This window comes from Anomaloglossus baeobatrachus, chromosome 3 (genome assembly GCF_048569485.1).
Source record: "Anomaloglossus baeobatrachus isolate aAnoBae1 chromosome 3, aAnoBae1.hap1, whole genome shotgun sequence".
Lineage (NCBI taxonomy): Eukaryota > Metazoa > Chordata > Amphibia > Anura > Aromobatidae > Anomaloglossus > Anomaloglossus baeobatrachus.
The window spans coordinates 681,339,504-681,360,379 of NC_134355.1; the positions used below are offsets into that span (position 1 = coordinate 681,339,504).

The window sequence follows — 20,876 nt, forward strand, 5'->3', positions numbered from 1 at the left end:
CCATTGCAACATTCCGAGTCATTGGACAGTCACATAGTGTCACTGCTCTTACAGTAAAGAACCCTACGGAATGTTCTGTGCACTGCTCTTACAGTAAAGAACCCTATTGAATGTTGCATGCACTGCTCTTACAGTGAAGAACCCTATTGAATGCTCCCTGCTTTTCTCTTACAGTAAAGAACCCTATTGAATGTTCCCTGCACTGTTCTTACAGTAAAGAACCCTATTTAATGTTCCGTGCACTGCTTTTACAGTAAAGAACCTTATTAAATGTTCTATGCACTGCTCTTACAGTAAAGAACCCTATTGAATGTTCCGTGCACTGCTCTTACAGTAAAGAACCCTATTGAATGTTCCTTGCACTGCTATAACAGTAAAGAACCTTATTGAATGTTCTGAGCACTGCACTTACAGTAAAGAACCCTTTTAAATGTGCTGTGAACTTATCTTACAGTAAAGAACCCTTTTAAATGTGCTGTGAACTTATCTTACAGTAAAGAACCCTTTTGAATGTTCCGTGCACTGCTCTTACAGTAAAGAACCCTTTTGAATGTTCTGTGTACTGCTCTTACAGTAAAGAAGCCTATTGAATGTTGCAAGCACTGCTCTTACAGTAAAGAAGCCTATTGAATGTTCCGTGCACTGCTCTTACAGTAAAGAACCCTTTTGAATGTTCCATGCACTGCTCTTACAGTAAAGAATCCTATTGAATGTTCCCTGCTTTACTCTTACAGTAAAGAAGCCTATTGAATGTTCCGTGCACTGCTCTTACAGTAAAGAACCCTATTGAATGTTCCGTGCACTGCTCTTACAGTAAAGAACCCTATTGAATGTTCCGTGCACTGTTCTTACAGTAAAGAAGCACATTTAATGCTCCATGCAATACCCTTACAGTAAAGAACCCTTTTGAATGTTCCGTGCACTGCTCTTACAGTAAAGAATCCTATTGAATGTTCCCTGCTTTACTCTTACAGTAAAGAACCCTATTGAATGTTTCGTGCACTGCTATTACAGTAAAGAAGCCTATTGAATGTTGCATGCACTGCTCTTACAGTAAAGAAGCCTATTGAATGTTCCGTGCACTGCTCTTACAGTAAAGAAGCCTATTGAATGTTTTGTATATTGCCATTACAGTAAAGACCTCTATTGAATGTTTCATGCACTGCTTTCACTGTAAAGAACCCTACGGAGTGTTCCAAGCACTGCTCTTACAGTAAAGAACCCTATTGAATGTTCCGTGCACTGTTCTTACAGTAAAGAAGCACATTTAATGCTCCATGCAATACCCTTACAGTAATGAACCCTTTTGAATGTTCCGTGCACTGCTCTTACAGTAAAGAACCCTATTGAATGTTCCGTGCACTGTTCTTACAGTAAAGAAGCACATTTAATGCTCCATGCAATACCCTTACAGTAAAGAACCCTTTTGAATGTTCTGTGCACTACTCTTACAGTAAAGAATCCTATTGAATGTTCCCTGCTTTACTCTTACAGTAAAGAAGCCTATTGAATGTTCCGTGCACTGCTCTTACAGTAAAGAACCCTATTGAATGTTCCGTGCACTGCTCTTACAGTCAAGAACCCTATTGAATGTTCCGTGCACTGTTCTTACAGTAAAGAAGCACATTTAATGCTCCATGCAATACCCTTACAGTAAAGAACCCTTTTGAATGTTCCGTGCACTACTCTTACAGTAAAGAATCCTATTGAATGTTCCCTGCTTTACTCTTACAGTAAAGAACCCTATTAAATGTTCCGTGCACTGCTATTACAGTAAAGAAGCCTATTGAATGTTTCATGCACTGCTCTTACAGAAAAGAACCCTATTGAATGTTTTGTGTATTGCCATTACAGTAAAGAACTCTATTGAATGTTTCATGCACTGCTTTCACGGTAAAGAACCCTACGGAGTGTTCCAAGCACTGCTCTTACAGTAAAGAACCCTATTGAATGTTTCGTGCACTGTTCTTACAGTAAAGAAGCACATTTAATGCTCCATGCAATACCCTTACAGTAAAGAACCCTTTTGAATGATCCGTGCACTGCTCTTACAGTAAAGAATCCTATTGAATGTTCCCTGCTTTACTCTTACAGTAAAAAACACCAAAAACTGAGCTGTGACAAATGTTCAATAAACATGCAACATTACAAGCATGTGAATTGCAGCCTCAAGACTAGAAAAAAAAAAAAAACAAGGAGAAAATTGTAGAAAAAATACCCTGACTATAAATAAATAAATTGCAAGTGCTTAATAAACAGGGTACTTAGTGTATACATTTTTGCAAAAAGGTAAGAAGCTGTCTCACCTCGTCACGGTGTACCCATCTGAGACAGTCCCTAACCTACTGAAGTTAAAAACATATTCTGTACCTGACTTGTGTCATGTTAAAACTTCAATATGGATGGTAAAGTGGTTAGCTGGGTCCCAGATTAAATACACAGCAAAAAGTGAGAAGCAGGTAATTGTTCAGCCTCAGTATCAGGAGGGCTGCACCCCCAACTTGCATTAGAGCAAGATAACAGACAAAAAACACAAAAAAACTGAGCTGTGACAAATGTTCAATAAACATGCAACATTACAAGCATGTGACGAGGTGAGACAGCTTCTTACCTTTTTGCAAAAATGTATACACTAAGTACCCTGTTATTAAGCACTTGCAATTTATTTATTTATAGTCAGGGTATTTTTTCTACAATTTTCTCCTTGTTTTTTTTTTTTTCTAGTCTTGAGGCTGCAATTCACATGCTTGTAATGTTGCATGTTTATTGAACATTTGTCACAGCTCAGTTTTTGGTTTTTTTGTCTGTTATCTTGCTTTAATGCAAGTTGGGGGTGCAGCCCTCCTGATACTGAGGCTGAACAATTACCTGCTTCTCACTTTTTGCTGTGTATTTAATCTGGGACCCAGCTAACCACTTTACCATCCATATTGAAGTTTTAACATGACACAAGTCAGGTACAGAATATGTTTTTAACTTCAGTAGGTTAGGGACTGTCTCAGATGGGTACACAGTGACGAGGTGAGACAGCTTCTTACCTTTTTGCAAAAATGTATATACTAAGTACCCTGTTTATTAAGCACTTGCAATTTATTTATTTATAGTCAGGGTATTTTTTCTACAATTTTCTCCTTGTTTTTTTTTTTTTTTTTCTACTCTTACAGTAAAGAAGCCTATTGAATGTTCCGTGCACTGCTCTTACAGTAAAGAACCCTATTGAATGTTCCGTGCACTGCTCTTACAGTCAAGAACCCTATTGAATGTTCCGTGCACTGTTCTTACAGTAAAGAAGCACATTTAATGCTCCATGCAATACCCTTACAATGAAGAACCCTATTGAATGTTCCGTGCACTGCTATTACAGTAAAGAAGCACATTTAATGCTCCATGCAATACCCTTACAATGAAGAACCCTATTGAATGTTCCGTGCACTGTTCTTACAGTAAAGAAGCACATTTAATGCTCCATGCAATACCCTTACAATGAAGAACCCTATTGAATGTTCCGTGCACTGCTATTACAGTAAAGAAGCCTATTGAATGTTTCATGCACTGCTCTTACAGAAAAGAACCCTATTGAATGTTTTGTGTATTGCCATTACAGTAAAGAACTCTATTGAATGTTTCATGCACTGCTTTCACGGTAAAGAACCCTACGGAGTGTTCCAAGCACTGCTCTTACAGTAAAGAATCCTATTGAATGTTCCCTGCTTTACTTTTACAGTAAAGAACCCTATTGAATGTTCCGGGCACTGCTCTTACAGAAAAGAACCCTATTGAATGTTCTCTGCTTTTCTATTACAGTAAAGAACCCTACTGAATGTTCTGTGCACTGTTCTTACAGTAAAGAACCCTATTTAATGTTCCGTGCACTGCTTTTACAGTAAAGAACCTTATTAAATGTTCCATGCACTGATCTTACAGTAAAGAACCTTATTAAATGTTCCATGCACTGATCTTACAGTAAAGAACCTTATTAAATGTTCCATGCACTGATCTTATAGTAAAGAACCTTATTAAATGTTCCATGCACTGATCTTACAGTAAAGAAGCCTATTGAATGTTCTGAGCACTGCACTTACAGTAAAGAACCCTTTTAAATGTTCCATGCACTGCTCTTACAGTAAAGAACCCTTTTGAATGTTCCATGCACTGCTCTTACAGTAAAGCAGCCTATTGAATGTTCTTTGCACTGCTCTTACAGTAAAGAACCCTTTTGAATGTTCCAAGCACTGTTCTTACAGTAAAGAACCCTATTGAATGTTCTAAGCACTGCACTTACAGTAAAGAACCCTTTTAAATGTGTTGTGTGCTTATCTTACAGTAAAGAACTCTTTTGAATGTTCCGTGCACAGCTCTTACAGTAAAGAAGCCTATTGAACGTTCCGTGCACTGCTCTTACAGTAAAGAAGCCTATTGAATGTTTTGTGTATTGCCATTACAGTAAAGAACTCTATTGAATGTTTCATGCACTGCTTTCCTGGTAAAGAACCCTACGGAGTGTTCCAAGCACTGCTCTTACAGTAAAGAACCCTATTGAATGTTCCATGCACTGTTCTTACAGTAAAGAAGCACATTTAATGCTCCATGCAATACCCTTACAGTAAAGATGCCTTTTGAATGTTCTGTGCACTGCTCTTACAGTACATAATCCTATTGAATATTCCCTGCTTTACTCTTACAGTAAAGAAGCCTATTGAATTTTTCATGCACTGCTCTTACAGTAAAGAACCCTATTTAATGTTCCGTGCCGTGCACTGCTTTTACAGTAAAGAACCTTATTGAATGTTCCGTGCACTGCTCTTACAGTAAAGAAGCCTATTGAATGTTCCGTGCACTGCTCTTACAGTAAAGAACCCTATTGAATGTTCCTTGCACTGCTATTACAGTAAAGAACCCTATTGAATGTTCTGAGCACTGCACTTACAGTAAAGAACCCTTTTAAATGTGCTGTGTACTTATCTTACAGTAAAGAACCCTTTTGAATGTTCCGTGCACTGCTCTTACAGTAAAGAAGCCTATTGAATGTTCCGTGCACTGCTCTTACAGTAAAGAAGCCTATTGAATGTTCTGTGCACTGCTCTTACAGTAAAGAAGCCTATTGAATGTTCCGTGCACTGCTCTTACAGTAAAGAAGCCTATTGAATGTTTTGTGTATTGCCATTACAGTAAAGAACTCTATTGAATGTTTCATGCACTGCTTTCACGGTAAAGAACCCTACGGAGTGTTCCAAGCACTGCTCTTACAGTAAAGAACCGTATTGAATGTTCCGTGCACTGTTCTTACAGTAAAGAAGCACATTTAATGCTCCATGCAATACCCTTACAGTAAAGAACCTTTTTGAATGTTTCATGCACTGCTCTTACAGTAAAGAACCCGTATGAATGTTCTGCGCACTGTTCTTACAGTAAAGAACCCTATTTAATGTTCCGTGCACTGCTTTTACAGTAAAGAACCCTATTGAATGTTCCGAGCACTGCTCTTACAGTAAAGCAGCCTATTGAATGTTCCTTGCACTGCTATTACAGTAAAGAACCCTATTGAATGTTCTGAGCACTGCTATTACAGTAAAGAACCCTATTGAATGTTCTGTGCACTGCTCTTACAGTAAAGAACCCTATTGAATGTTCCTTGCACTGCTATTACAGTAAAGAACCCTATTGAATGTTCTGAGCACTGCACTTACAGTAAAGAACCCTTTTAAATGTGCTGTGTATTTATCTTACAGTAAAGAACCCTTTTGAATGTTCTGTGCACAGCTCTTACAGTAAAGAAGCCTATTGAATGTTCCGTGCACTGCTCTTACAGTAAACAACTCTATTGAATGTTTCATGCACTGCTTTCACGGTAAAGAACCCTACAGAGTGTTCCAAGCACTGCTCTTACAGTAAAAAACCCTATTGAATGTTCCGTGCACTGTTGTTACAGTAAAGAAGCACATTTAATGCTCCATGCAATACCCTTACAGTAAAGAACCCTATTGAATGTTCCATGCACTGATCTTATAGTAAAGAACCCTATTTAATGTTCCATGCACTGATCTTACAGTAAAGAACCCTATTGAATGTTCTGAGCACTGTTCTTACAGTAAAGAACCCTACTGAATGTTCTGTGCACTGTTCTTACAGTAAAGAACCCTACTGAATGTTCCATGCACTGCTCTTACAGTAAAGAACCCTATTGAATGTTCCATGCACTGCTCTTACAGTAAAGAACCCTTTTGAATGTTCCGTGCACTGCTCTTACAGTAAAGAACCCTTTTGAATGTTCCGTGCACTGCTCTTATAGTAAAGAACCCTATTGAATGTTCCGTGCACTGCTCTTACAGTAAAGAACCCTATTGAATGTTCCATGCCCTGCTCCAACAGTAAAGAACCCTATTGAATGTTCCGTGCACTGCTCTTACAGTAAAGAACCCTATTGAATGTTCCGTGCACTGCTCTTACAGTGAAGAACCCTATTGAATGTTCCGTGCACTGCTCTTTCAGTAAAGAACCCTATTGAATGTTCCGTGCACTGCTCTTACAGTAAAGAACCCTATTGAATGTTCCGTGCACTGCTCTTACAGTAAAGAACCCTATTGAATGCTCCGTGCACTGCTCTTACAGTAAAGAACCCTATTGAATGTTCCGTGCACTCCTTTAACTTTTTTACTCTTCCGTCAGTACAGCCATATGAGGGCTTGGCTTTTGCGGGACGAGTTGTACTTTTGAATGACACTGTTCATTCTGCCCCATATTGTACTGGAAAATGGAAAGAAATTCCAAGTGTGGGGAAATTGCAAAAAAAAAGTCTTCAGAGATCATCTTTAATCCATCCTGAACCTGAAAAGATCCACCCAGATCCCGCACCCTCGTCACCCGATCCGCTCCAGCACTCGCCTTTATCCAGCCTGAAAGTGGAGAATTTGTAAAAAAAACAACGAAAAGATCCAAACAGTCAGTAATAATTGCACTTTACTGATCACTCGCCGCTGTTACCTGATCCTCGGCTCAGCCAGTTTCCCCACCTGCCCAGCATTCCCCTGTGACATCACACAGGTGCGGGGACCCCCGGGCAGTATGGGGCCCCCCGGGCAGATTCCAGGGACCGCACTGCTCAGGCGGCAGCCGCGCCTTGAGGACTGCTGGCCCTTTAAAAATTGTGAGACTTGCGACCTAACTCTAGCCAATCCTAGGGTGAGGTGGTACTTTGTGGATGGAGTAAGCACGCAATTCACACTCGTCCCACAGAAGAGCAGCGGCTGCCACGGTATGTATGTGGTCCCATGCCTACCTGTGCCTCTGCGGCCTCCTCAGGGCGGTATAGTCCTCCCAGTCCTCCCCAGTGATGTATAGTCCTCCCAGCCCTCCCCTTGTATGTATAGTCCTCCCAGCCCTCCCCAGTGATGTATAGTCCTCCCAGCCCTCCCCTGGGATGTATAATCCTCCCTAGTGCTGTATAGTCCTCCCAGTCCTCCCCTGTGATATATAGTCCTCCCCAGTGATGTATAGTCCTCCCAGCCCTCCTCAGTGATGTATAATCCTCCCAGCCCTCTCTTCTGATGTATAGTCCTCCCAGCCCTCCCCAGTGATGTATAGTCCTCCCAGCCCTCCCCAGTGATGTATAGTCCTCCCAGCCCTCCCCAGTGATGTATAGTCCTCCCAGCCCTCCCCAGTGATGTATAGTCCTCCCAGCCCTCCCCAGTGATGTATAGTCCCCCCAGCCCTCCCCAGTGATGTCTAGTCCTCCCAGCCCTCCCCAGTGATGTATAGTCCTCCCAGCCCTCCTCAGTGATGTATAATCCTCCCAGTTCTCCCCAGTGATGTATAATCCTCCCAGTCCTCCCCAGTGATGTATAATCCTCCCAGTCCTCCCCAGTGATGTATAATCCTCCCAGCCCTCCCCAGTGATGTATAATCCTCCCAGCCCTCCCCAGTGATGTATAATCCTCCCAGCCCTCCCCAGTGATGTATAATCCTCCCAGCCCTCCCCAGTGATGTATAGTCCTCCCAGCCCTCCTCAGTCATGTATAATCCTCCCAGTTCTCCCCAGTGATGTATAGTCCTCCCAGTCCTCCCCAGTGATGTATAATCCTCCCAGCCCTCCCCAGTGATGTATAGTCCTCCCAGCCCTCCTCAGTGATGTATAATCCTCCCAGTTCTCCCCAGTGATGTATAATCCTCCCAGTCCTCCCCAGTGATGTATAATCCTCCCAGTCCTCCCCAGTGATGTATAATCCTCCCAGCCCTCCCCAGTGATGTATAATCCTCCCAGCCCTCCCCAGTGATGTATAATCCTCCCAGCCCTCCCCAGTGATGTATAATCCTCCCAGCCCTCCCCAGTGATGTATAATCCTCCCAGCCCTCCCCAGTGATGTATAGTCCTCCCAGCCCTCCCCAGTGATGTATAATCCTCCCAGTCCTCCCCAGTGATGTATAATCCTCCCAGCCCTCCCCAGTGATGTATAGTCCTCCCAGTTCTCCCCAGTGATGTATAATCCTCCCAGTCCTCCCCAGTGATGTATAATCCTCCCAGCCCTCCCCAGTGATGTATAGTCCTCCCAGCCCTCCCCAGTGATGTATAGTCCTCCCAGCCCTACCCTGGGATGTATAGTCCTCCCAGCCCTCCCCAGTGATGTATAATCCTCCCAGTCCTCCCCAGTGATGTATAGTCCTCCCAGCCCTCCCCAGTGATGTATAATCCTCCCAGTTCTCCCCAGTGATGTATAATCCTCCCAGTCCTCCCCAGTGATGTATAATCCTCCCAGCCCTCCCCACTGATGTATAATCCTCCCAGCCCTCCCCAGTGATGTATAATCCCCCCAGTTCTCCCCAGTGATGTATAATCCTCCCAGCCCTCCCCAGTGATGTATAATCCTCCCTAGTGCTGTATAGTCCTCCCAGCCCTCCCCAGTGATGTATAATCCTCCCAGCCCTCCCCAGTGATGTATAATCCTCCCAGTCCTCCCCAGTGATGTATATTCCCCCAGTTCTCCCCAGTGATGTATAGTCCTCCCAGCCCTCTCCTGTGATGTATAGTGCTCCCAGCCCTCCCCAGTGATGTATAGTCCTCACAGCCCTCCCCTGTAATGTATAGTCCTCCCAGCCCTCCCCAGTGATGTATAATCCTCCCAGCCCTCCCCAGTGATGTATAGTCCTCCCAGCCCACTCCTGTGATGTATAGTCCTCCCAGCCCTCCCCAGTGATGTATAGTCCTCCCAGCCCTCCCCAGTGATGTATAGTCCTCCCAGCCCTCTCCTGTGATGTATAGTCCTCCCAGCCCTCCCCAGTGATGTATAATCCTCCCATCCCTCCCCAGTGATGTATAGTCCTCCCAGCCCTCTCCTGTGATGTATAGTCCTCCCAGCCCTCCCCAGTGATGTATAATCCTCCCAGCCCTCCCCAGTGATGTATAGTCCTCCCAGCCCTCTCCTGTGATGTATAGTCCTCCCAGCCCTCCCCAGTGATGTATAATCCTCCCAGCCCTCCCCAGTGATGTATAGTCCTCCCAGCCCTCCCCAGTGATATATAGTCCTCCCAATCCTCCACAGTGATATATAATCCTCCCAGCCCTCCCCAGTGATGTATAGTCCTCCCAGCCCTCCCCAGTGATGTATAATCCTCCCAGCCCTCCCCAGTGATGTATAATCCTCCCAGTCCTCCCCAGTGATGTATAATCCTCCCAGTCCTCCCCAGTGATGTATAATCCTCCCAGTCCTCCCCTGTGATGTATAGTCCTCCCAGCCCTCCCCAGTGATGTATAATCCTCCCAGTCCTCCCCAGTGATGTATAATCCTCCCAGTCCTCCCCAGTGATGTATAGTCCTCCCAGCCCTCCCCAGTGATGTATAGTCCTCCCAGCCCTCCCCAGTGATGTATAGTCCTCCCAGCCCTCTCCTGTGATGTATAGTCCTCCCAGCCCTCCCCAGTGATGTATAATCCTCCCAGCCCTCCCCAGTGATGTATAGTCCTCCCAGCCCTCTCCTGTGATGTATAGTCCTCCCAGCCCTCCCCAGTGATGTATAATCCTCCCAGCCCTCCCCAGTGATGTATAGTCCTCCCAGCCCTCTCCTGTGATGTATAGTCCTCCCAGCCCTCCCCAGTGATGTATAATCCTCCCAGCCCTCCCCAGTGATGTATAGTCCTCCCAGCCCTCCCCAGTGATGTATATTCCTCCCAATCCTCCACAGTGATATATAATCCTCCCAGCCCTCCCCAGTGATGTATAGTCCTCCCAGCCCTCCCCAGTGATGTATAATCCTCCCAGCCCTCCCCAGTGATGTATAATCCTCCCAGTCCTCCCCAGTGATGTATAATCCTCCCAGTCCTCCCCAGTGATGTATAATCCTCCCAGTCCTCCCCTGTGATGTATAGTCCTCCCAGCCCTCCCCAGTGATGTATAATCCTCCCAGTCCTCCCCAGTGATGTATAATCCTCCCAGTCCTCCCCAGTGATGTATAGTCCTCCCAGACCTCCCCAGTGATGTATAGTCCTCCAAGCCCTCCCCAGTGATGTATAGTTCTCCCAGCCCTCCCCAGTGATGTATAGTCCTCCCAGCCCTACCCTGTGATGTATAGTCCTCCCAGCCCTCCCCAGTGATGTATAGTCCTCCCAGCCCTCCCCAGTGATGTATAATCCTCCCAGACCTCATCAGTGATGTATAATCCTCCCAGTCCTCCCCAGTGATGTATAGTCCTCCCAGACCTCCCCAGTGATGTATAGTCCTCCCAGCCCTCCCCAGTGATGTATAATCCTCCCAGTCCTCCCCAGTGATGTATAATCCTCCCAGTCCTCCCCTGTGATATATAGTCCTCCCAGCCCTCCCCAGTGATGTATAATCCTCCCAGTCCTCCCCAGTGATGTATAATCCTCCCAGTCCTCCCCAGTGATGTATAGTCCTCCCAGACCTCCCCAGTGATGTATAGTCCTCCCAGCCCTCCCCAGTGATGTATAATCCTCCCAGTCCTCCCCAGTGATGTATAATCCTCCCAGTCCTCCCCTGTGATATATAGTCCTCCCAGCCCTCCCCAGTGATGTATAGTCCTCCCAGCCCTCCCCAGTGATATATAGTCCTCCCAATCCTCCACAGTGATATATAATCCTCCCAGCCCTCCCCAGTGATGTATAGTCCTCCCAGCCCTCCCCAGTGATGTATAATCCTCCCAGCCCTCCCCAGTGATGTATAATCCTCCCAGTCCTCCCCAGTGATGTATAATCCTCCCAGTCCTCCCCAGTGATGTATAATCCTCCCAGTCCTCCCCTGTGATGTATAGTCCTCCCAGCCCTCCCCAGTGATGTATAATCCTCCCAGTCCTCCCCAGTGATGTATAATCCTCCCAGTCCTCCCCAGTGATGTATAGTCCTCCCAGCCCTCCCCAGTGATGTATAGTCCTCCCAGCCCTCCCCAGTGATGTATAGTCCTCCCAGCCCTCTCCTGTGATGTATAGTCCTCCCAGCCCTCCCCAGTGATGTATAATCCTCCCAGCCCTCCCCAGTGATGTATAGTCCTCCCAGCCCTCTCCTGTGATGTATAGTCCTCCCAGCCCTCCCCAGTGATGTATAATCCTCCCAGCCCTCCCCAGTGATGTATAGTCCTCCCAGCCCTCTCCTGTGATGTATAGTCCTCCCAGCCCTCCCCAGTGATGTATAATCCTCCCAGCCCTCCCCAGTGATGTATAGTCCTCCCAGCCCTCCCCAGTGATGTATATTCCTCCCAATCCTCCACAGTGATATATAATCCTCCCAGCCCTCCCCAGTGATGTATAGTCCTCCCAGCCCTCCCCAGTGATGTATAATCCTCCCAGCCCTCCCCAGTGATGTATAATCCTCCCAGTCCTCCCCAGTGATGTATAATCCTCCCAGTCCTCCCCAGTGATGTATAATCCTCCCAGTCCTCCCCTGTGATGTATAGTCCTCCCAGCCCTCCCCAGTGATGTATAATCCTCCCAGTCCTCCCCAGTGATGTATAATCCTCCCAGTCCTCCCCAGTGATGTATAGTCCTCCCAGACCTCCCCAGTGATGTATAGTCCTCCAAGCCCTCCCCAGTGATGTATAGTTCTCCCAGCCCTCCCCAGTGATGTATAGTCCTCCCAGCCCTACCCTGTGATGTATAGTCCTCCCAGCCCTCCCCAGTGATGTATAGTCCTCCCAGCCCTCCCCAGTGATGTATAATCCTCCCAGACCTCATCAGTGATGTATAATCCTCCCAGTCCTCCCCAGTGATGTATAGTCCTCCCAGACCTCCCCAGTGATGTATAGTCCTCCCAGCCCTCCCCAGTGATGTATAATCCTCCCAGTCCTCCCCAGTGATGTATAATCCTCCCAGTCCTCCCCTGTGATATATAGTCCTCCCAGCCCTCCCCAGTGATGTATAATCCTCCCAGTCCTCCCCAGTGATGTATAATCCTCCCAGTCCTCCCCAGTGATGTATAGTCCTCCCAGACCTCCCCAGTGATGTATAGTCCTCCCAGCCCTCCCCAGTGATGTATAATCCTCCCAGTCCTCCCCAGTGATGTATAATCCTCCCAGTCCTCCCCTGTGATATATAGTCCTCCCAGCCCTCCCCAGTGATGTATAGTCCTCCCAGTCCTCCCCAGTGATGTATAGTCCTCCCAGCCCTCCCCAGTGATGTATAATCCTCCCAGACCTCCCCAGTGATGTATAGTCCTCCCAGCGCTCCCCAGTGATGTATAATCCTCCCAGTCCTCCCCAGTGATGTATAATCCTCCCAGTCCTCCCCTGTGATATATAGTCCTCCCAGCCCTCCCCAGTGATGTATAGTCCTCCCAGTCCTCCCCAGTGATATATAGTCCTCCCTGTCATCCCCTGTGATGTATAGTCCTCCCAGCCCTCCCCAGTGATGTATAATCCTCCCAGTCCTCCCCAGTAATGTATAGTCCTCCCAGCCCTCTCCTATGATGTATAGTCCTCCCAGCCCTCTCCAGTTATGTATAGTCCTCCCAGCCCTCCCCTGTGATGTGTAGTCCTCCCAGCCCTCCCCAGTGATGTATAGTCCTCCCAGCCCTCCCCAGTGATGTATAGTCCTCCCAGCCCTCCCCAGTGATGAATAGTCCTCCCAGCCCTCCCCAGTGATGTATAGTCCTCCCAGCCCTCTCCAGTGATGTATGGTCCTCCCAGCCCTCCCCAGTGATGTATAGTCCTCCCAGCCTTTCCCTGTGATGTATAATCCTCCCCAGTGCTGTATAGTCCTCCCAGCCCTCCCCTGTGATGTATAGTCCTCCCAGCCCTCCCCAGTGATGTATAGTCCTCCCAGCCCTACCCTGTGATGTATAGTCCTCCCAGCCCTCCCCAGTGATATATAGTCCTCCCAGCCCTCCCCAGTGATCTATAGTCCTCCCAGCCCTCTCCAGTGATGTATAGTCTTAACAGCCCTCCCCAGTGATGTATAGTCCTCCCAGCCCTCCCCAGTGATATATAGTCCTCCCAGCCCTCTCCAGTGATGTATAGTCCTCCCAGCCCTGCCCAGTGATATATCGTCCTCTCAGTCCTCCCCAGTGATGTATAGTCCTCCCAGCCCTCCCCAGTGATATATAGTCCTCTCAGTCCTCCCCAGTGATGTATAGTCCTCCCAGCCCTCATCTGTGATGTGTAGTCCTCCCAGCCCTCCCCAGTGATGTATAGTCCTCCCAGCCCTCCCCAGTGATGTATAGTCCTCCCAGCCCTCCCCAGTGATGTATAGTCCTCCCAGCCCTCCCCAGTGATGTATAGTCCTCCCAGCCCTCCCCAGTGATGTATAGTCCTCCTAGTCCTCCCCAGTGATGTACAGTCCTCCCAGCCCTCTCCAGTGATGTATAGTCCTCCCAGCCCTCCCCAGTGATGTATAGTCCTCCCAGCCCTCCCCTGTGATGTATAGTCCTCCCAGCCCTCCCCAGTGAGGTATAGTCCTCCCAGTCCTACCCTGTGATATATAGTCCTCCCAGCCCTCCCCAGTGATATATAGTCCTCCCAGCCCTCCCCAGTGATGTATAGTCCTCCCAGCCCTCCCCAGTGATATATAGTCTTCCCAGCCCTCTCCAGTGATGTATAGTCCTCCCAGCCCTTTCCAGTGATGTATAGTCCTCCCAGCCCTCCCCAGTGACGTATAGTCCTCCCAGCCCTCCCCAGTGATATATAGTCCTCTCAGTCCTCCCCAGTGATGTATAGTCCTCCCAGCCCTCCCCAGTGATATATAGTCCTCTCAGTCCTCCCCAGTGATGTATAGTCCTCCCAGACCTCCCCAGTGATGTATAATCCTCCCAGTCCTCCCCAGTGATTATAGTCCTCTCAGACCTCCCCAGTGATGTATAGTCCTCCCAGCCCTCCCCAGTGATGTATAGTCCTCTCAGGCCTCCCCAGTGATGTATAGTCCTCCCAGCCCTCCCCAGTGATGTATAGTCCTCCCAGCCCTCCCCAGTGATATATAGTCCTCCCAGCCCTCCCCATTGATATATAGTCCTCTCAGGCCTCCCCAGTGATGTATAATCCTCCCAGCCCCCCCCCCCCCAGTGATGTATAGTCCTCCCAGTCCTCCCCAGTGATATATAGTCCTCTCAGGCCTCCCCAGTGATGTATAGTCCTCCCAGCCCTCCTCAGTGATATATAGTCCTCCCAGCCCTCCTCAGTGATATATAGTCCTCCCAGTCCTCCCCAGTGATGTATAGTCCTCTCAGGCCTCCCCAGTGATATATAGTCCTCCCAGCCCTCCTCAGTGATATATAGTCCTCCCAGTCCTCCCCAGTGATGTATAGTCCTCCCAGCCCACCCCAGTGATATATAGTCCTCTCAGGCCTCCCCAGTGATGTATAGTCCTCCCAGCCCACCCCAGTGATATATAGTCCTCCCAGTCCTCCCCAGTGATGTATAGTCCTCCCAGCCCTCCCCAGTGATATATAGTCCTCTCAGGCCTCAGGGAGGGTGCCGGTGCTGGTGATACCCCTGGTGTCGGAGGTGCATCACTTTGGCTCTAATTTTCCTCTCCTTTGACAAAATCTCTGACTGCTCCTTCTGTAGTGATGACAGAGACAGGGAAATAAACAGCATCAGCTGCTGCACGGAGGCCGATATACAGTCATGGCAGAAAGTGTTGGCACCCTTTGGAATAAATACTTGCAATTAGTCGCCTCCTATACGTGTCCACAAGCTTCTTCCTCCTCTCACCTGGAATTTTGGACTCTTCTGTATAAACGTCTTCTGGTCTCTCATATTTGAAGGCGTTTTATCTTTTTTTCTCTTCCCCCAATTTTCAGATCTCTCCACAGGTGTCAATGGGATTTAGATCCGAACTCATTTTGGCTACTTAAGGACTCTCCAGCACTTTGTTTCCATCAATTTTTGGGGCTTCTTGAAGTGTTTGGGGTCATTGTCTTGCTGGAAGACCCATGACCTAGGACGCACACCCAGCTTTCTGACACTATTCACTACATTGCAATCCAAAATCCTTTGGTAATCTTCAGATTTCATGATGTCTTGCACACAGTCAAGGCCCCCAGTGCCAGAGGCAGCAAAGCAACCCCCAAAACCATCTTTAAGCCTCCACCATGACTGACTATAGGTACGGTGTTTCTTTTTTTTTGTAGGCTTCATTCCATTTTTGGAAACAGTAGAATGATGCGCTTTACCAAGAAGCTCCATCTCGGTCTCATCTGTCCACAACACACTTTCCCAGTAGGATTTTGATTAGTCACGTACAGTTTGGCTTTTTTTATGTCTCTGTGTCAGCAGTGGGGTCCTCCTGGGTCTCCTCCATAGCGTTTCATTTCATTTAAATGTGGACAGAGAGTTCGCCCTGACACTGATACCCCTGAGCTGCAGGACAACTTGAATTTCTTTAGACCTTGATTGGGGCTTATCCACCAATATCCTGTGTTACAACCTTTCATAAATTTTTCTCTGCCGTCCATGTCCAGGGAGATTAGCCACAGTGCCATGGGTTGTAAACTTCTTGATTATGTTGCACACCATGGACAAACAAACATCAAGATCTCTGGAGATGAACTTGTAACCTTGAAATTGTTGGCATTTTTCAACAATTTTGGTTCTGAAGTCCTCAGACAGTTCTCTTCTCCTCTTTCTGGTCTCCATGCTTAATGCGGCACCCACAGATATACAATGCAAACATTAAGTCAACTTCTCCCCTTTTTATCTGTTTTCAGGTGTGATTTTCATATTGCCCACACCTGTTATTTCCCACAGGTGAGTTTGGTGGAAACAAAGTTGCTTACCCATAATTTTGTAAAGGTGAAAACATTTTTTTCTGCTCATTTTAGGGGTTTTATGTGACATTTTGTCCAATTTGCCTTTTTTTCTCATTTTTTTTGTGTTGCTCCAATATACACAAAGGAAATAAGTATGTGTATAACAAAATGTGTAATTGCAAACGTTTTCTTGGATAAATACTTATTTTTCTGGAACAATTTCAAGGGTGCCAACACTTTCGCTGATGACTGTATATCTCAGGATGAATGGTCTTTAATTCTCCATTTAGTAAGGCGGACCCCCGCTGCTGAGGACTCCGAGCTTCCGATAATATATGAAGAGTCACAACATCTAATCAGATATCCTGACGTTACACAATATTTCCCCTCTTGGATGGAGAGTCTGGATATTTATCTTAGACACCGCTATCATTAAAAAGTCATTTTGTTGAAAGATGGCGCCGGTCCGGGGAATCCCTGCAGATATGGGCCAGTAGCTTCCAGACTGTTATACATTATCCCGCTCCTCATACGCACCGTGAATCTGTAACTTGGGTTCCTTGAAGTGTTACGAAACATCTGCTTAGTCAACAGCCTGACGCTACCGGATAAAATCCCCCGAGGAGAAGGACTCGTTCTCTTACCGTAACCGGACGGACCACACACCAGAGTCAGGAGAACCAGAGCCGATCATCTGAAGGACCTAAGGGCAAAATGGTAAGTGCCAATAGGGAACTGGGGTTTTACCAAAAGAAGACTTGTATAAGATTGACCGGTGGTCGTCCATTTCCATGGGACCTCCCAAGACTCCTGAGAAATGGTGTCTCAAGTTTGAGGGATCTCCTAGTGCTTCTCCTTGGATGTTTCTTACCTTTTTCTCTTAGCTCGGCAAATCCCAGGATGACCATCCGTAAGGAGAAACATCACTTTGTGATACTCAGTCGGGAGACGTTTATGACGTGTAACCCTAACCAAAACCCTCACCCTAATCCTAACCCTAACCCAAACCCTAACCCTAACCCAAACTCTAACCCTAACCCAAACCCTAACCCTAACCCAAACTCTAACCCTAACCCAAACCCTAACCCTAACCTTATCCCCGACCCTAACCTTATCCCCGACCCTAACCTTATCCCGACCCTAATCTTATCCCCGACCCTAACCTTATCCTTAACCTTATCCCCGACCCTAACCATATCCCCGACCCTAGCCTTATCCCCGACCCTAGCCTTATCCCCGACCCTAACCATATCCCCGACCCTAGCGTTATCCCCGACCCTAGCCTTATCCCCGACCCTAACCTTATCCCCGACCCTAACCATATCCCCGACCCTAACCTTATCCCCTACCCTAACCTTATCCCCGACCCTAACCATATCCCCGACCCTAACCTTATCCCCGACCCTAACCCTATCCCCGACCCTAACCTTATCCCTGACCCTAACCTTATCCCCGACCCTAGCCTTATCCCCGACCCTAACCTTATCCCTGACCCTAACCTTATCCCCGACCCTAGCCTTATCCCCGACCCTAACCTTATCCCCGACCCTAACCTTATCCCTGACCCTAACCTTATCCCCGACCCTAGCCTTATCCCCGACCCTAGCCTTATCCCCGACCCTAACCTTATCCCCGACCCTAGCCTTATCCCTGACACTAGCCTTATCCCCGACCCTAGCCTTATCCCCGACCCTAACCTTATCCCCGACCCTAACCTTATCCCCAACTTTAACCTTATCCCCGACCCTAACCTTATCCCCGACCCTAGCCTTATCCCCGACCCTAACCTTATCCCCGACCCTAGCCTTATCCCCGACCCTAACCTTATCCCCGACCCTAACCTTATCCCCAACTTTAACCTTATCCCCGACACTAACCTTATCCCCGACCCTAACCTTATCCCCGACCCTAACCTTATCCCTGACCCTAACCTTTTCCCCGACCCTAACCTTATCCCCGACCCTAACCTTCTCCCCGACCCTAACCTTATCCCCGACCCTAGCCTTATCCCCGACCCTAGCCTTATCCCCGACCCTAACCATATCCCCGACCCTAGCCTTATCCCCGACCCTAACCTTATCCCCGACCCTAGCCTTATCCCCGACCCTAACCTTATCCCCGACCCTAGCCTTATCCCCGACCCTAATCTTATCTCCGACCCTAGCCTTATCCCCGACCCTAGCCTTATCCCCGACCCTAACCTTATCTCCGACCCTAGCCTTATCCCCGACCCTAGCCTTATCCCCGACCCTAACCTTATCTCCGACCCTAGCCTTATCCCCGACCCTAGCCTTATCCCCGACCCTAACCTTATCATCGACCCTAGCCTTATCATCGCCCCTAGCCTTATCTTCGACACTAACCTTATCCCCGACCCAAACCCTAACCCTAACCCAAACCCTAACCCTAACGTGGTTGTAATGCAAATTGGAACCTGTTGATAGCTTGGCATTCATGTTGCAACAATGTATTACATTTGTAATTTGGAATCCAAGAACTATTTTTTTGCCAGGGAGCATTGCCTGGCTTATAAGTCTCCCTAAACCAAAAGTATTCTGCAGTTGTCTTTCTGCTTGCGGTGGCTCCTGGAAGTCCTCGGTCTGGACGAGCAGTTGTATTGTAGCACGGACCGGCGGCGCTGGTGCAGCAGGGAATGTAATTAGAACAATAGAGCTGGAAAAATAGGAAAGTTGAACCGAACTGGGATGTGGCAGAGTTGATTCAATGATGAGGAACTGGCACCGCAATGTAGCAAGGTTGAATTAGCTGAAAGGAAATGGTGTAGCAGAGCTGAGTTTGCTACGGCAGAGTTGGGACAGGGATGTAGTAAAGTTGGCTCAGGGAAGAAGTGGTGCAGTGGAGTCAGCGCTGCCGAATGCTTCGGATTCTTATTATTTTATTGGTTCAGTTATTGATACAATGTATAAAAGTCTCATTAGCAGTGGAGTCCCGAGGTTTGTAGGGATTGATCCTTATCCCTCAAGCACATGCATTGTATTTTAAGAAAATTCCCATATCACTATAGTGTTAAATCAATAAGCTATATGTTATTCTAATTACTGATGTTTATTTTTATTACATTTTATTTATATTTTATTAATCAAGCCCTGTCTGTAACTCTAGGATTATTCCTAACCATATCCCAAGCAGAGTCCTATCCACAACCCTAATTGATACCCTAATTGTAGGTCTAGCCTTATCCCCGACCCTAGCCTTATCCCCGACCCTAACCTTATCCCTGACCCTAGCCTTATCCCCGACCCTAGCCTTATCCCCGACCCTAGCCTTATCCCCGACCCTAACCTTATCCCCGACCCTAGCCTTATCCCCGACCCTAACCTTATCCCCGACCCTAGCCTTATCCCCGACCCTAACCTTATCCCCGACCCTAGCCTTATCCCCGACCCTAGCCTTATCCCCGACCCTAACCTTATCCCCGACCCTAGCCTTATCCCCGACCCCAACCTTATCCCCGACCCTAGCCTTATCCCTGACCCCAACCTTATCCCCGACCCTAACCTTATCCCCGACCCTAGCCTTATCCCCGACCCTAGCCTTATCCCCGACCCTAGCCTTATCCCTGACCCCAACCTTATCCCCGACCCTAGCCTTATCCCCGACCCTAGCCTTATCCCTGACCCCAACCTTATCCCCGACCCTAACCTTATCCCCGACCCTAACCTTATCCCTGACCCTAACCTTATCCCCGACCCTAGCCTTGTCCCCGACCCTAGCCTTATCCCCGACCCTAGCCTTATCCCCGACCCTAGCCTTATCCCCGACCCTAACCTTATCCCTGACCCTAACCTTATCCCCGACCCTAGCCTTATCCCCGACCCTAACCTTATCCCCGACCGCAACCTTATCCCCGACCCCAACCTTATCCCCGACCCTAACCTTATCCCTGACCCTAACCTTATCCCCGACCCTAACCGTATACCCGACCCTAGCCTTATCCCCGACCCTAGCCTTATCCCCGACCCTAGCCTTATCCCCGACCCTAACCTTATCCCCGACCCTAACCTTATCCCCGACCCTAACCTTATCCCCGATCCTAACCTTATCCCCGACCCTAACCTTATCCCCGATCCTAACCTTATCCCCGACCCTAACCTTATCCCCGATCCTAACCTTATCCCCGACCCTAACCTTATCCCCGACCCTAACCTTATCCCCGACCCTAACCTTATCCCCGACTCTAACCTTATCCCCGACCCTAACCTTATCCCCGACCCTAACCTTATCCCCGACCCTAACCTTATCCCCGACCCTAACCTTATCCCCGACTCTAACCTTATCCCCGTCCCTAACCTTATCCCCGACCCTAGCCTTATCCCCGACCCTAGCCTTATCCCCGACCCTAACCTTATCCCCGACTCTAGCCTTATCCCCGACCCTAGCCTCATCCCCGACCCTAACCTTATCCCCGACCCTAACCTTATCCCCGACCCTAACCTTATCCCCGACTCTAACCTTATCCCCGACCCTAACCTTATCCCCGACCCTAGCCTTATCCCCGACCCTAACCTTATCCCCGACCCTAACCTTATCCCCGACCCTAGCCTTATCCCCGACCCTAACCTTATCCCCGAACCCTAACCTTATCCCCGACCCTGACCTTATCCCCGACCCTAACCTTATCCCCGACCCTAACCTTTTCCCCGACCCTAACCTTATCCCCGACCCTAACCTTTTCCCCGA

The 20,876-nt window shown here is 47.9% G+C and overlaps 1 protein-coding gene across 1 annotated transcript in view; it reads left to right on the top strand.

The window, feature by feature from the left end:
• Nucleotides 1-16,790: 16,790 nt before the first annotated feature.
• LOC142295770 (L-gulonolactone oxidase-like) overlaps nucleotides 16,791-20,876 on the top strand; it is a 310,763-nt gene continuing 306,677 nt past the window's right edge. Inside the window, exon 1 of the mRNA XM_075338857.1 lies at nucleotides 16,791-16,892. Within this exon, the coding sequence (XP_075194972.1) occupies nucleotides 16,890-16,892 (3 nt within the window). The 5' untranslated portion in view covers nucleotides 16,791-16,889. The remainder of the gene's footprint in view (nucleotides 16,893-20,876) is intronic.